Source organism: Jaculus jaculus, chromosome 14 (assembly GCF_020740685.1).
Source record: "Jaculus jaculus isolate mJacJac1 chromosome 14, mJacJac1.mat.Y.cur, whole genome shotgun sequence".
Classification (NCBI taxonomy): Eukaryota; Metazoa; Chordata; class Mammalia; order Rodentia; family Dipodidae; genus Jaculus; species Jaculus jaculus.
In genome coordinates, this window is record NC_059115.1 from 31,713,639 (window position 1) to 31,726,757 (window position 13,119).

The 13,119-nt window shown below is 49.5% G+C and overlaps 1 protein-coding gene across 1 annotated transcript; it reads left to right on the top strand.

Annotated features, from left to right (window-relative positions):
- Window positions 1–910: 910 nt before the first annotated feature.
- Window positions 911–12,919, top strand: LOC123454654 (liprin-alpha-3-like). The gene is made up of 8 exons (XM_045133377.1): window positions 911–1,192; window positions 2,399–2,500; window positions 3,294–3,458; window positions 4,106–4,351; window positions 6,663–6,797; window positions 9,670–9,821; window positions 9,927–10,054; window positions 12,825–12,919. The coding sequence occupies exons 1-8, from the start codon at window positions 911–913 to the stop codon at window positions 12,917–12,919; spliced, it is 1,305 nt and encodes a 434-aa protein (XP_044989312.1).
- Window positions 12,920–13,119: the final 200 nt, after the last annotated feature.

The following is a 13,119-nucleotide window of genomic DNA, read 5'->3' on the forward strand; positions in this document are numbered from 1 at the left end:
ATCTTATTCTATAGCCCTAGGCTGGCCTTGAACTCACATCGATCCTCCTACCTTTGTTTCCAGAGTGTTGGGATTAAAGGTTTGCGACCCCACACCCAGCTGTTTAGGTTTTTGAGACAGTCTTTCATAGCCTAGGCTGGCCTCAAACTCAAACACCATGTAGTTGAGGATGGTTTTGAACTCCTGATCTTTCTGTTTCCATCTCTCCATTGCACAGCAATCTTCCTGGCCCTATTTTTGTTCTCTTTTTAAAAATAGAGTTGTTTAAGAGAGAGAATGGCCGCACTAGGGTTTCATGCCCCACAACAACCTGCAGAAGCTTATGCACATGGCTTTAGGTGCTCACCAGGGAGGGGAACCTGTAAGTGCTGCAAGCATCTTTAACCACTGAGCCATCTCTCCAGCCCTTCTTTGGATCTCACTCTAGCCCAGGATGACCTAGAATTCATTCTATATTCTCAGGGTAGCCTTGAACTAAGCCCATCCACCTACCTGTGCCTCCTGAGTACTGAGATTTAAGGCATGCACCACCACGCCTGGCCCTTCTTTGATTTTTGAAGCAGGGTCTCACTCTAGCCCAGGCGGACTTGGTACTTACTCTGTGGCTCAGTCTGGATTCAGACTCACAGAGACGCTCCTACCTCCTACCCTAGCTGAGTACTGGGATCCAAGGTGTGCGCCAAAATGCCAGTGTAGAGTTTCAGTCTGTCTGATTAACATGCATAGACCTCAGTTTCCCCTAGCAACATTTGGCAGCCTACACTTAGATTTCCTGGGAGACTGTCCCTCACTGCATGTTTGTGCCTCAATCTCCCCACCATGCAGAGTGGTTGGACTTCGGTTGCCCCTCTTAAGTGACTGGAACGCCTCACTTCGGATTGTCCCGGGCAGGCTGGGCGCCTCCACCACGATGTGTGAGGTGACGCCCACCTTCAGCGGAGAAGTCCAGCATGGCTCGCTGCTGGGCCCAGCTGAGGCAGGCAGGGACCCGGAGCTCCTCCTCAAGATGGTGTTCGCAGAGATGAGGAGCATGCTGGAGACAATGCGCGAGGTGAAGGGCAGGCTGGCCACTGCACAATTGAGGGTGCGCCAGCTGAGCCAGAATGACAACCTGAAGCAGCAGCTCAGCATCCTGCTGCCTGAGGTCTGGGCCGGGCGAGGGCGGGGCCTCGGGGAGCGCGGGAAGGGAGGAGTCAGTTGTTCTGTTGCTGGGCGGGCCTGAGTGGCGGGATGGGCAGGGCTCAGGGAGGGCGGGGCTGAGCAACAAACAGCCTGGGCGGAGTCTGAGGGAAAGGGGCGGGGCAGCTCAGGAGGCGGGGCCTAACACCAGGGAGGGGGCTTGTCTAGGAGAGGTTTGGGGGTAGGAACTAGGTTTAACACAGGGGGCGGAGCCTAGGACTGAGGAACAAGGCCTGAAAGGACAGAGGGGTGACAATTGCGGGGGTCCCAGGAGGGAACCTGGATGGCAAAACCTGGGGAGCATGGTTTGAGCTGCAAGCGAGATGGGGCATGACCTGGGTGGGTAGCACCTTATTCACAAGAGAGCTAGATGCATAGACACCAGGGACTGATGGACAAGGTAGGAGTGGTCTATCTATGGGGCCTGACTGACATAAGGGACAGAATGTATCCTAGTGTGTGGGGGGTCGTTCTTGGAGGAGGGGTGGGACAAGAGGGGGCAGAGGAGTAAGTAGAGAGGCAGAGCCCACCCAGGAGGGCATGGTGCCTGGAGGGCAATAAGGGCAAAACTTGCTCAGGGGCAGGGCAGAGAGGAAAGAGAGCAGAGACCTGAGTGGCAAGATGGACAAGACTTGAGCAAGTGAGGAACCAGATGGGCAAGGCAGCGGCCTAGTCTGGGAGGATGGTCAGAGCTGGAGGTCTGCACAGGGGCAAGCTGCCATGATCCGCATGGTAAGGGTGTGTCCCAGCAATGAGAGGAGGGACTTTATATAATAGGTCCAAATGGGAGGGTGAAGCCTGAGTAAGAAGAGGAGGGGAGGGATGAAGAGATGGCTAACCGGTTATGGCACTTGCCTGCAAAGCCAAAGGACCTCCATTCCATTCCTCAGTACCCACTAAGCCAGATGCACAAGGTGGCACATGCATCTGGAGTTCCTTTGCAGTGGCTGGAAGCCCTGGCGAGCCCATTCTCTCTGTCTCTCTGTCTCTGTCTCTGTCTCTCTCTCTCTCCCTTCCTCCCTCTTCCACTCTTACAAATAAATTTTATTTTTAAGTATGTTTTTTTAAAAATCTAAAAAGGGCGGGTGGATAGCAGAAGGAGCGGGTCTGACCATTAAGAGGGGCGGTTCTTAGACATGGGGGAGGAACCTGAAATCTCCTATGAGGGAGATGGGGAAAGGAATGAGCTGGTGTCCTGATCCTGCCCATGTCTGGACAGTTGTTCGAGCCTGTGACCAAGGAGTTGATAACGTGTCAGAAGCATTTGCTGGAAAGGGAAGAAGAGATTGCAGAGCTGAAGGCAGAGCGGGACAACATGAGGGTGAGGGTCTTGGGGGGGCGGGGCCTCAATGCTAGGGCGGAGTCCTGGGGTGATGGGGCGGGGTCTCTCGGTGTTACCTCTTCATCCAGCTTTTTTAAAATATGGTTTTTATTTTATGTTTTGTTTTGTGTTTTTGAGGTAGGGTCTCACTCTGGTCCAGACTGACCTGGAATTAACTATGTAGTGTCAGTGTAGCCTCCAATTCACAGTGATCCTCCTACCTCTGCCTCCCGAGTGCTGGGAGGAAAGGCATAAGCCACCATGCCTGGCTCTCACCCATCCTTTGCCACATCTCATTTCCTGTCTTCTCCTCCCTGTGCTCACTTCCGTACTGCTCCCCTCTGTTCTCGTCCTTGTCTGCCTGAACTGATTGCAGCATGCCTTTCTTGGCAACCACTGCGGCGCTGTTCTCATTTCCACTTACTCATTTTTTAGTGAAATTTGATTATGTAAATATATCTGATTTTTAAATTTCTTACTTTCATTTGTAAATGTGAGAAAGGGTCAGAAAGAGGATGAGTATGGCAGCCCCAGACCCTCCTGCCACTGCAAATGAACTCTAGATGCATTCTCCACTTTGTGCATCTGGCTGTACATGGGTACTGGGGAATAGAGCCCAGCCATCAGGCTTTGCAAGCAAGTGCCATTAACCTCTAACCACCTCTTCTTTCGGTCTTGGGATGTCTTTTGACCTGGATAAATCTCTTTCTCCCGGCCTCTTCCACATCTGTCACCCCCTTCTTGACCCACATGTTCTCTCTTTTAGCTTGACTTGGTTTACCTATTTCTCTAGCTGTTGTTGGAACGCCTGAAGTATATGGTGTCCAAGCAGGAAAGATCTCTACACAGGACCTTTGTCAAATGCCAGGCCCAGTCCTCTGCGGGTGTCTCCTCGGAGATCGAGATGATTAAGAAACTAAAAGTCCTCTTCCGTCATCACAGAGTCCTAGAGGAGAAGGTAGGAGAATTAGGATAAAGAATAGAAACCTACGCTTGACTAGCATTGCCCCACTAGACTGACTCTGGCTGTGATTGGCTGGATGTATCCCACATGGTTTTAAAGCATTACTATGATTGGTGGAATTGAAAAAGAAAGGAGACTTATTAGGGCAGAACTGATTGGTCAATGAGAGCGGGGTGGTGCCATGTCTAGGCCTCTTGTCATTTCAAATGTACCTCCTCATTCATGCACCACTGTGTACATCTAGCTCTATATGATCACTGGGAAATTGAACCCAGCCATTCTGTCTTTGCATGTAAGCACTTTTATCCACTGAGCCATCTCTTCAGCCTCTCTTTTTACTTTTTCATTTTGAGCCAGGGTCTCATTCTGTAGCCCATGTTGACCTTGAATTTAAGTATCTCAGATTTTAAACCTGTGCTACCATGTCTACTAACTCAGTGGTTTTGTGATGGCCCCAATGTATATTAGTGTACTTATGGACTCCAGGATTTCTGAATGCCCGAGTCTTAATGGTCACTCAGAAAACTAATTTCCATGGTCTTCAGTGACTCACCCCTGCAGACTTGGATCTGAATGACTGTTGCTGAGGTTGGTTTTGCCCCATCACCACCCCAGATCATCAACCCAGCTCCCCACTCTAGGTGCTGTGCATCCACTCCCTCCAGACCCTTGCCAATGGCATGGGTTCTGTCAAGGACACCAATGGGCGCATAGCCGAGCTGCAGGAGGCCCTGGAGCAGCACCAAGCAGAAGTATGCCAGCTACGGGAGGGCCAGGCATTGCTGCACGGGCAGGTGGGCCAGCTGGAGCAGGAGCTGGCCACTGCTCACCACCAGCTGAATGAGACCAAAGAAGCCAACCGCAAGCTGCAGCAGGAGCTCAAGGAGGTGAGGCTGGAGCCCCTGCAGGGCTGCCCTCTGTCCCTGCCCAGCTTTCCCTGTCCTTTGGCCCAGAGGAGATCAGCTCATGAGCTCCCGAATGATGTGGAAGCTTGATTCAGTTCCCAAGCTGTGTGGGTTCTCTTCTCTGATCTTCAGTTTCCTCAGCTGTAAAACAAGATTTGTTTGTTTGTTTGTTTGTTTGTTTATGAAAGAGAGAGGGAGAAAGAACAAGAAGCAGGTAGAGAGAGAGTGCCAAGCCCTCTAGCCTCTGCAAAGGAACTCCAGGTGCATGTGCCACCTTGTACATTTGGCTTTATGTGTGTACTGGGGAATCAAACCTGAGTTCTTTGGCCTTGCAGGAAAGCAATGTAACTGCTAAGTCATCTCTCCAGCCCTTAATTATTTTAAAAATAAATTGAGCTGGCCTTGGTAGTGCACACCTTGACTCCCAGCACATGGGAGGCAGATGTATGAGGATTACCACCAGTTTGAGGCCACCATGAGACTACACAGTGAATTCCACGTCAGCCTGGGCTAGAGTGAGACCCTCCCTCGAAAAAACAAAACTAAATTAAATTAAATTATTATAACCCGGGCCATATAGCTTTGAAATCAAATGTGTTTAACTGCCGAGTTATCTCTGCAGCCAATAAAACTGGATTTATGACCAGCTATGTGGCCGTCAGTACCTGATTAATATGTAACCACAGGAACATTCTCTATCTGAATTGAACATGTGTGTAAGTGTCAGGCATTGAACCCAGGCCTTCACACACTCTAGGCCCATGCTTTGAAATATACCACACCCCCAGCTCCTCACTACCACCAATGATGCTCTACTGCTGAGTCATTTCCCCAGTTCTCAACTGGATAAAACCAGGTGTGTGCCACCATGCCTGGAAATATTTTGTTTTATTTTATTTGTTGAAGTAGGGTCTAAGTCTAGCCCAGGCTGACCTTGAACTCACTCTGTAGCCACAAGCTGGTCTTGAATTCATAGCAATCCTCCAAACTCAGCCTCCAGAATGCTAGAACTAAAGGTGTGTGCCACCACACCCAGCTCCTTTTTACTTTTTATTTGGAGAAAAGGCCTCAGTAAGTTGCCCAGTCTGGCCTTGAACTCAATGCATAGCCCAAGCTAGTGTGCATTTTCAATCCTCCTGCCCCAGACTCATAGTGAGTAGGTGGTATTTCTGGGCTCTGCCACCCTGCCCGGCATGCCTAGATTCTTTTTAAGTCTATTTATTTTTTTTAATACTGTATTTTTGTATATTTATTTGACAGAGAAATAGGGAGAATGAGAGAGAGAGAGAGAGAATGGGTGTGCCAGACCCTCTAGCCACTGCAAACACACTCCAGATGTGTGCGCCCCCTTGTACATCTGGCTAACGTGGGTCCTGGGGAATCGGACCTGTGTCCTTTGGCTTTGCAGGCAAATACCTTAACCGCTAAGCCATCCCTTCAGCCCATTAAATTTATTTATTAATTTCCATGGAGAGAGAGAATGAGAATGAGCTGTACAGGGCCTTTTACATATGCATGCATATGGCTTTATGTGGTACTGGGGAATCAAGCCAGGGCCATCAGGCTTTGCAAGCAAGCCCCTTTAACTGCTAAGCCATTTCGCCAGCCCTCTCTTCCTTCTTGATGACTTTGGGCCCATGGGTGGGAATCTATGGCCCCACTACAAGGTTTCTCACAGAGGCACCATGATGTTCCATCTCATATACTGGCTGGGATTCCCTTCTGGCTTCTAAAACTGTGCTAAATTAGTGTCTGTTGGGGGTGCTCTGTGCAGATGGGAGGGAGCTTTGTTTCCCAGAAGACACTGGGGCATGTGCTCGGTGATTCTAGACTTGTGTTGTGGCAGAAGGGTGGCTGGATTCTTCACATAATAGGGGTGTCTGAATCTTTTTTGTTGTTGTTGTTTACTGGGGCTAGGTGCTTGTATGTAGGTTGCCCTTGAACTTGCTATACAGCCTAGGCTGGCCTGGAATAGGAATCCCTCTGCCTTCAGCCTCCTATGTGCTGGGATTACGGGCATGCACCACCACAATGCCTTGTACCTTCATCCAGAATTGCGTTAAAGCCACAACACTCAGCAAGGCAAGGATTTCATTTTCCAGAAAACCCAGAGGGTTCCTTGCCTGGGGTAGTCAGCCTAGGCTACCCCAGGGCCTTCTGGGAATAGTGGTCCACCTAGACCAAGGAGTCCTGGTACTGGCAGGTGAGGTCCTGCCAGGGGGAAAGGGCAGAGTCTGGGATGTTGTGGCTCTTATGCCCAAGACCCTCACTCACATGCCTCTGCCTTGACCAGAATGAAGAGAAGAGGCGACAGCTGGAAGAATGGCTGGAAGATTCTAAGCTGAAACTGCAGCAGATGCTGCAGAAGGCAGCGCCCTTGCCTGAGGCTGAGGCTCAGCTGGCACAGGGAGCAGAGGCTCTGCACAAGGTCAGGGGCGGGGCCTGCGGGTCAGGGGCGGGGCCTCGAGGGAGGCAAGCCAGGAGCCTGAGCTGATCCTGGTGAGGTTAGTTAGAGGTCTTGGAGAGTGAGCAGTGTCAGGGGAACTTTGAGGAGCTGCTTGGGCAGCTGGAGGCACAGTTGGAGAAGAACCAAGAGCTGCAGCCATTGCGTAGGTGGGAGCTGAGGGGTGGGGGTATCTAATGGTTGGGGCTTAGCCAAGGAGTTTGGTTGGGAGGGAGTTTACATAAGGGGGGGAGGGTTGTTGGGTGATTTGGGAGGCAGGGAGTTTAGATGAAGGGGGTTCAGGGAAGCGCTTTAATGAGGGGTGGTGCCTGCGAGGCTTGGAGGGACAGGTGAGGAACGGGGAGCTTAGATTAGGTGGGGGTCAGGGAACTGGCCGAAGTGTGGATTTAATCTTGGCTGGTCTTCACATCACTGAGCCTTTGGCCCACCTCTGGGGCCTGGACTGGGAGGGGCATGGGTGGACAAGGTGGGGAATGTAGCCAGGTCCATTTGGCTGGGGAAGGAGGAGGCAGAGCAGGCTGGGAGCCCATATCTCCCAAGTAGCCTGTCTCCTCTTCTCAACTGCACCTCCATCATCCTCCCCTGCCTGTGTATCTTCTGATTTCCTCCGTGATTGTTGTGCTGCCTGGTGAGCACCCCAAAAGGGGGATCAATTGGAGACACCCAGAGGGGGCAGGGCATGCAAAGAAGAGAATTGGGCTGGGTCCAGTGAAACGGGAATCAGGAGTGGACAGCTACATGGGAGCTGGCATGCTTTGAGAAGAGTCGGGGAAGGAATTAAGAAATGCACGTGTCACCAGGAGTGGTGGTGCACAGCTGTAATCGAGCACTCTGGAGTCAGAGGTGGGAGGATCACTGTGAGTTCTAGACCAAGCTGAGACTACATAGTGAGTTCCAGGTCAGCCTGGGCTAGCGAGAGATGCTACCTCAAAAACAAAAACAAAACAAAACAAAACAAACAAACAACAACAAAAAAAATATATATATATATATATATATATATATATATATATATATGCATACACACACACACACACACACACACACACACACATCCTTTTTGGCTGAAGTGATGTCTCTGAGGTTAACGTGTTTGCCTGTAAAGCCTATGGACCTGGGTTTGATTCCTCAGTAACCAGGTAAAGCTGGAACCACAAAGTGGTGCATGCTTCTGGAATTTTCAGCAGCTAGAGGACCTGCCACACCCATTCTCTCTGTTTCTCTCTCCATCTCTCTCTCTCTGTCTATGTGTGTATGTGTGTGTATATATATGTATATATGTATATATCTGCTTTCAAATAAAAACATAAAATATTTTAAAAAGAAAGTAAGTAACAAGCGAAGGAAAGGAGGGAGGAATGAAGGCAGACACCTCTCAGGAATGTGACTGGGGAGGTACCTCAGTGATAGAGCACTTGCCTAGGATGTGTGTTTTGAGGTAACAAAAAAGAGGAAGGAATAAACAAGTTTCAACCCAAAGGACACATGGAAGGCCAAAATAGTGGGTTCGAGAACCTGTCTAGACTTTCTCTTTAGCCATATCTCTCTGCTTTCGCTTATTTTGTGTTTTGGTGTGTTTGTTTTTTTTGTCATAGGATTACTTTTTTTTTTTTTTTTTTCCTTTTCTGAGGAAAGGTATCACTCTAAACCTGCCTCACTTGGGACTCACTCTGTAGTCCCAGCCTAGTGTCAAAGGTGCAATGATCGTCCTACCTCTGCCTCCCATGTGCTGGGATTAAACTTTGTATCACCACACCCAGCTTCAATTTCTTTTCTGTACGTTTTTTATTGTTTTATTTTTTTTCAAGGTAGGGTCTCACTCTAGCCCAGGCTGACCTGGAATTCACTATGTCGTCTCAGGGTGGCCTTGAGCTCACAGCAATTCTCCTACCTCTGCCTCCCAAGTACAGGGACTAAAGGTATGCACCACCATGCCTGGCTTTTTTGTTGTTGTTGTTCTTAAAAAAAAAAAATATTTTATTTGTAGAGAGAGAGAGAGAGAGAGAGAGAGAATGAGAGCCCCAGGGCTACAGCCACTGAAATCCAACGCCAGAGGCTTGTACCACCTAGTGGGCATGTGCAACCTTGCACTTGCTTCATCTGTGTGCTTCTGGCTCATGTGGGCTCTGGAGAGTTGAACATGGGTCGTTAGGCTTTGCAGGCAAGCACCTTAACCACTAAGCCATCTCTCCAATCCCCTCTTTTTGTGTTTTTGACATGGGGTCTTGCTGTGTTTCTTAGGATGATGTTGTATACATGAGAGCAATGGTCTAAAAGCCTCAATTTCCAAGCATCTGGTAGCGTGGGCATGCACCACACCCAGCCATATAGAGTCACCTCCCTTCCTTCTCTCCCCTTCTTCCATTTCATTGTCTGTTTCAATATTACTGTGTTGAGAATTATAGCTAGAAAAAGAATTGATCCTTGAGGACCTGGATATAATGGCTCAATGCCTGCAACCCAGAGTTTGTGAGGCAGAGACAGAAAGATTGCTGAGTTTGGGGACCAGCCTGGGCTATGTGGTGAAATGATGTTTTTTTAAAAAAGTGGCAGCAGAGGTAGGACGATTGGTGAGACTTTACGGCTAGCCTGGGAGAACATAGTGAGTTTCAGGCCAGTCCAGTGTAGACTGAGACCTTACCTCCACAAAAAGGGGGATGGATGGAGAGATGTCTCAGAAGTTAAAGGCGCTTGCTTGCACAGCCTGAGGGCCTGGGCCTGATTCCCAATTACCCACATAAAGCCAGAAACAACCCAACTCTTCCTAGTAGACACCATTAAGGGGAGTCCCCATTATAAGCCTGCAAGTGAATTCTGCATCTGTGTCTGTCTCCAGAATCCTGTCCACAAGAAGGAAGCTGGGGTTCCACCAGGACAGGGCCCAACCGTAACAAGAGACACCCCACCACCCAATCCCTGCTCTGCTCATCTTCATGGGAAGACCCAGGCCTTGGCACTGCAGGAAGATGCGGGACCCTCCCGAGAAAGGTCAGCAGGGATGAAGGTTGAGAACATGGAGGGGAGATGGGAGGGGACGAGGACATGTAGGGACAGGGGTATCCCAGATTTTCCCTCTCTGACTTGCTTCACCAGCAAGGGCACCCCAGATGCCCTCCACAAAGGCCCCAAGAAGAAGGGCATGAAAAGTTACCTAAGCAACCTCTTTGGAAAGAAAACAAAGGGCAAGATGGGACCTCCAGGCCAGGACAGCTCTTCCTTGGGTGAGAAATTCCTCTTTCTTCCCAACCCTCTCCTTTCCTCACCTTTCCCCTCCCTCCTGACCTCCCTCCCTCCATTTATTTCCTATATTAACTCTACATTCCTCCTGTTCTTCATTCATTTTGTAATTGTTACCCTTTTGTCTCATCCTCTCCAGTGCTTGGAAACCAGATGTGTGCTACAATGCCTAGCTATTGATCCTTTTTGTTTTTCTAATATTTATTTCTTTGTGTGCACACATGTATGTTTCTGTGTCAGGAAACCAAGGCCTCTTGCCTCTACAAATGAACACCGCACACTTGTGCCACATTTTCCCTCTTGTAGTTGCTTGTTTGTTTATTTGAGGTACGGTCTTATTCTGGCCCAGGCTAACCTGGAACTGCCTCTGTATCTCTAGGCTGGCCTCAAGTTCATGGTGATCCTGTGGAGAACTCTGTCTCCCAGGGCAGGGATCAAAGGCGTGTACAACCATGGTTTGTTACGTTTTTGCCTTTTTGTCCCTGGTTTGTGGAGGCAGCTTGGGAATTGAACCTGGCTCAGCAGGCTTTGCAATCAAGTGCCTAATGGTGAGCCACCTTCTCTGCCCCTCCTGTTTGTTTGCTTTTCCAGTACTGTGGATTGAATTCAGCGTTTCCCACATGTTAGGAAGGTGCTCTACCCAGCCCCTCTCTGTGGATTTCAGGCCAGCACTCTACCCATGAGTGACATCTCTAGTCCTCTTTACACTTTTAGCTTGAGATAGGCTTTCTAAGTTACCCTGGCTGGACTTGAACTCGCCCTGGTGCCCAAGATAACCTGGATGACCTTGAGCTTCAGAAGCTCCTGCCTCTGTGTTGTGAGGAGCTGAGAGGGCAGACCTGTCCCTCCTGCTCCCTTATGTTTTGTGTTTGTGGTCAGAGAGGGTTTCACTTCATAGTTGTCTAGCTTTGAACTTCTGGCAATCCTCCCACCTCACATTTATTTTATTTTATGTTTTTAGTTGTTTATTGGCAAGAAAAGAGAGATAAAGAAAGAGAATGGGTACACCCGGGTATTTTTCCAGTACAAATAAACTTCAGATGCACACACCACTTGGTACATGTGGTTTTACATGGGTACTGGGCAATTGAACCCAGGCCATCTGGCTTGCCAGGCCATTCACCCACATCTCCAGTCCACCCCATTCCACCACACGTTTATGTGTTTTATTGTTGTTGTTGTTTATTTCTGAATCCCAGCTCACAGAAAAAGAGAGAGAGAGAGATCTAGGTGAGAAGGTCCAGGTGGTGATGTAGGGAGGGACTGAAGTCCAAGTCCAGGGCAGGGAACCTGGGGTTGAGGCCAGGGTGACCAAAACCATGGAGACTCCGACCCTGCGGTGCTCCCTGTCACAGCTACCCGCGAGGTGGAGGCTCTTGGGTTGCTAGGTTCCAAGTCTTCCTGAGTTAAAGAGTGAGTTTAGGGGAGGCTGGGACACTTGGTGAGATACTGCCTCAAGATAAAAACAAATTTGGGGCCGGGCATGGTGGCACACGCCTTTAATCCCAGGATTTGGGAGGCAGAGGTAAGAGGATTCCCATGAGTTCGAGGCCACCCTGAGACTACATAGTGAATTTCAGGTCATCTGGGGTCAGAGCAAGACCCTACCGTGGAAAAAACAAATTTGGGGAGATGGCTCACCTGGTAAATTTCAGACCCATAGCACTAAAGTAAAAGCAGGGGCAAGAGAACTAGTCTAACCAAATTGCTGAGCTCCAGGTGCAGTAAAATCCTGTCTCTAAAGATAAGGTGGGGTGTGATTGAGGAAGACACCCTACATTGATCCCTGGTCTCCAGGACCACCTCCCTGCACATACATCCCTGCACACACACCAGGGCTGAGCATGTTGTTAAGTGGCAGAACTCCTGCCTAGAATCCAGTAAGGGCTGGGGGCATGGCTCAGCAGTAGAATGCTTGCTTGTCAGTATTGATAGTAAAAATAAAATAAAATGCAATAATTAGGGGCTGGAGAGATGGCTTAGCAGCTAAGCACTTGCCTGTGAAGCTTAAAGACTCAGGTTTGAGGCTCGCTTCCCCACCACCCACGTTGGCCAGATGCACAAGGGGGCGCATGCATCTGGAGTTCGTTTGCAGTGGTTGGAAGCCCTGGCATGTCCATTCTCTTTCTCTCTCTCTCTCTCTCTCTCTCTCTCTGTCACTCTCAAATAAATAAGTAAAAATGAACCAAAAATATTTTTTAAAAAAGAAGAAAAAATACAATAATTAAACATCCCTAGCCAGGCGTGTTAGTGCACACCTTTAATCCGAGCACTTGGGAGGCAGAGGTAGAAGGATTGCTGTGAGTTCGAGGCCAGCCTGAGACTACCGAGTAAATTCCAGGTCAGCCTGGTCTAGAGCGAGACCCTACCTCAAAAAACCAAAGGGAGTTAAAAAATAACCTCAGAGTCAGGCAGGGTGGCATAGGCCTCTAATCCCCTAATCCCAGCACTGGGGAGGCCGAGGTAAAAGACCGCTGTGAGGTCAAGTCCAGCCTAGAACTACCAGGTGAAATAGAGTTCAGTCTGAGCCTCAGTGAGACACTACCACCAAATACAAAACGAACTAAAACAGAACAAACATTCCGAGGTAAGTCATAGGTGGGTTCCAGGCTGAACATCTGCTGCTCTCCTTGCAGGCCAGGCTTTCACGCAGCTCCCAGGCTAATGGTGCGTCAGTCCAGACCTGCAGACCTAGGGGACGCGGGTTGGTGCACTCGATCACCCCCACTCCATGACTGTTCAGCCTCGGTGCAGGTGACCTCACGGGACTGAAGATCTTCCTGGGCTGGGCCGACTTTCCACCCTGCCCCAGCATCATCTGTGGGGACCAGAGTCCAGAGCTCCCCTGAGAACTGAACCAACTGCCCACCAGCGGTGAGGGCGTGTCCCGCCTCCCACGTGGACTGGGCCTGGACCAGCCACTAGAGCTGGACTCCAGGGGACACGTGAAAGAAAACAGGAAGAAATCCCACCTAAATTTCTACCTCCCCCTTTTTTTCCTCTTTTGTCCTTTTTTGTTTATTAATTAGTTTAGTAGTCAGTAAATATA

What these genes read in the sequence shown, in the direction of transcription:
- LOC123454654 (XM_045133377.1), top strand. Translation starts at nt 911, where the DNA reads ATGTGTGAGGTGACGCCCACCTTCAGCGGAGAAGTCCAGCATGGCTCG. An exon ending in ACAGAGTCCTAGAGGAGAAG is followed by an intron (nt 3,459 to 4,105) that starts GTAGGAGAATTA and finishes TCCCCACTCTAG; the next exon opens with GTGCTGTGCATCCACTCCCT. An exon ending in TGCAGCAGGAGCTCAAGGAG is followed by an intron (nt 4,352 to 6,662) that starts GTGAGGCTGGAG and finishes TGCCTTGACCAG; the next exon opens with AATGAAGAGAAGAGGCGACA.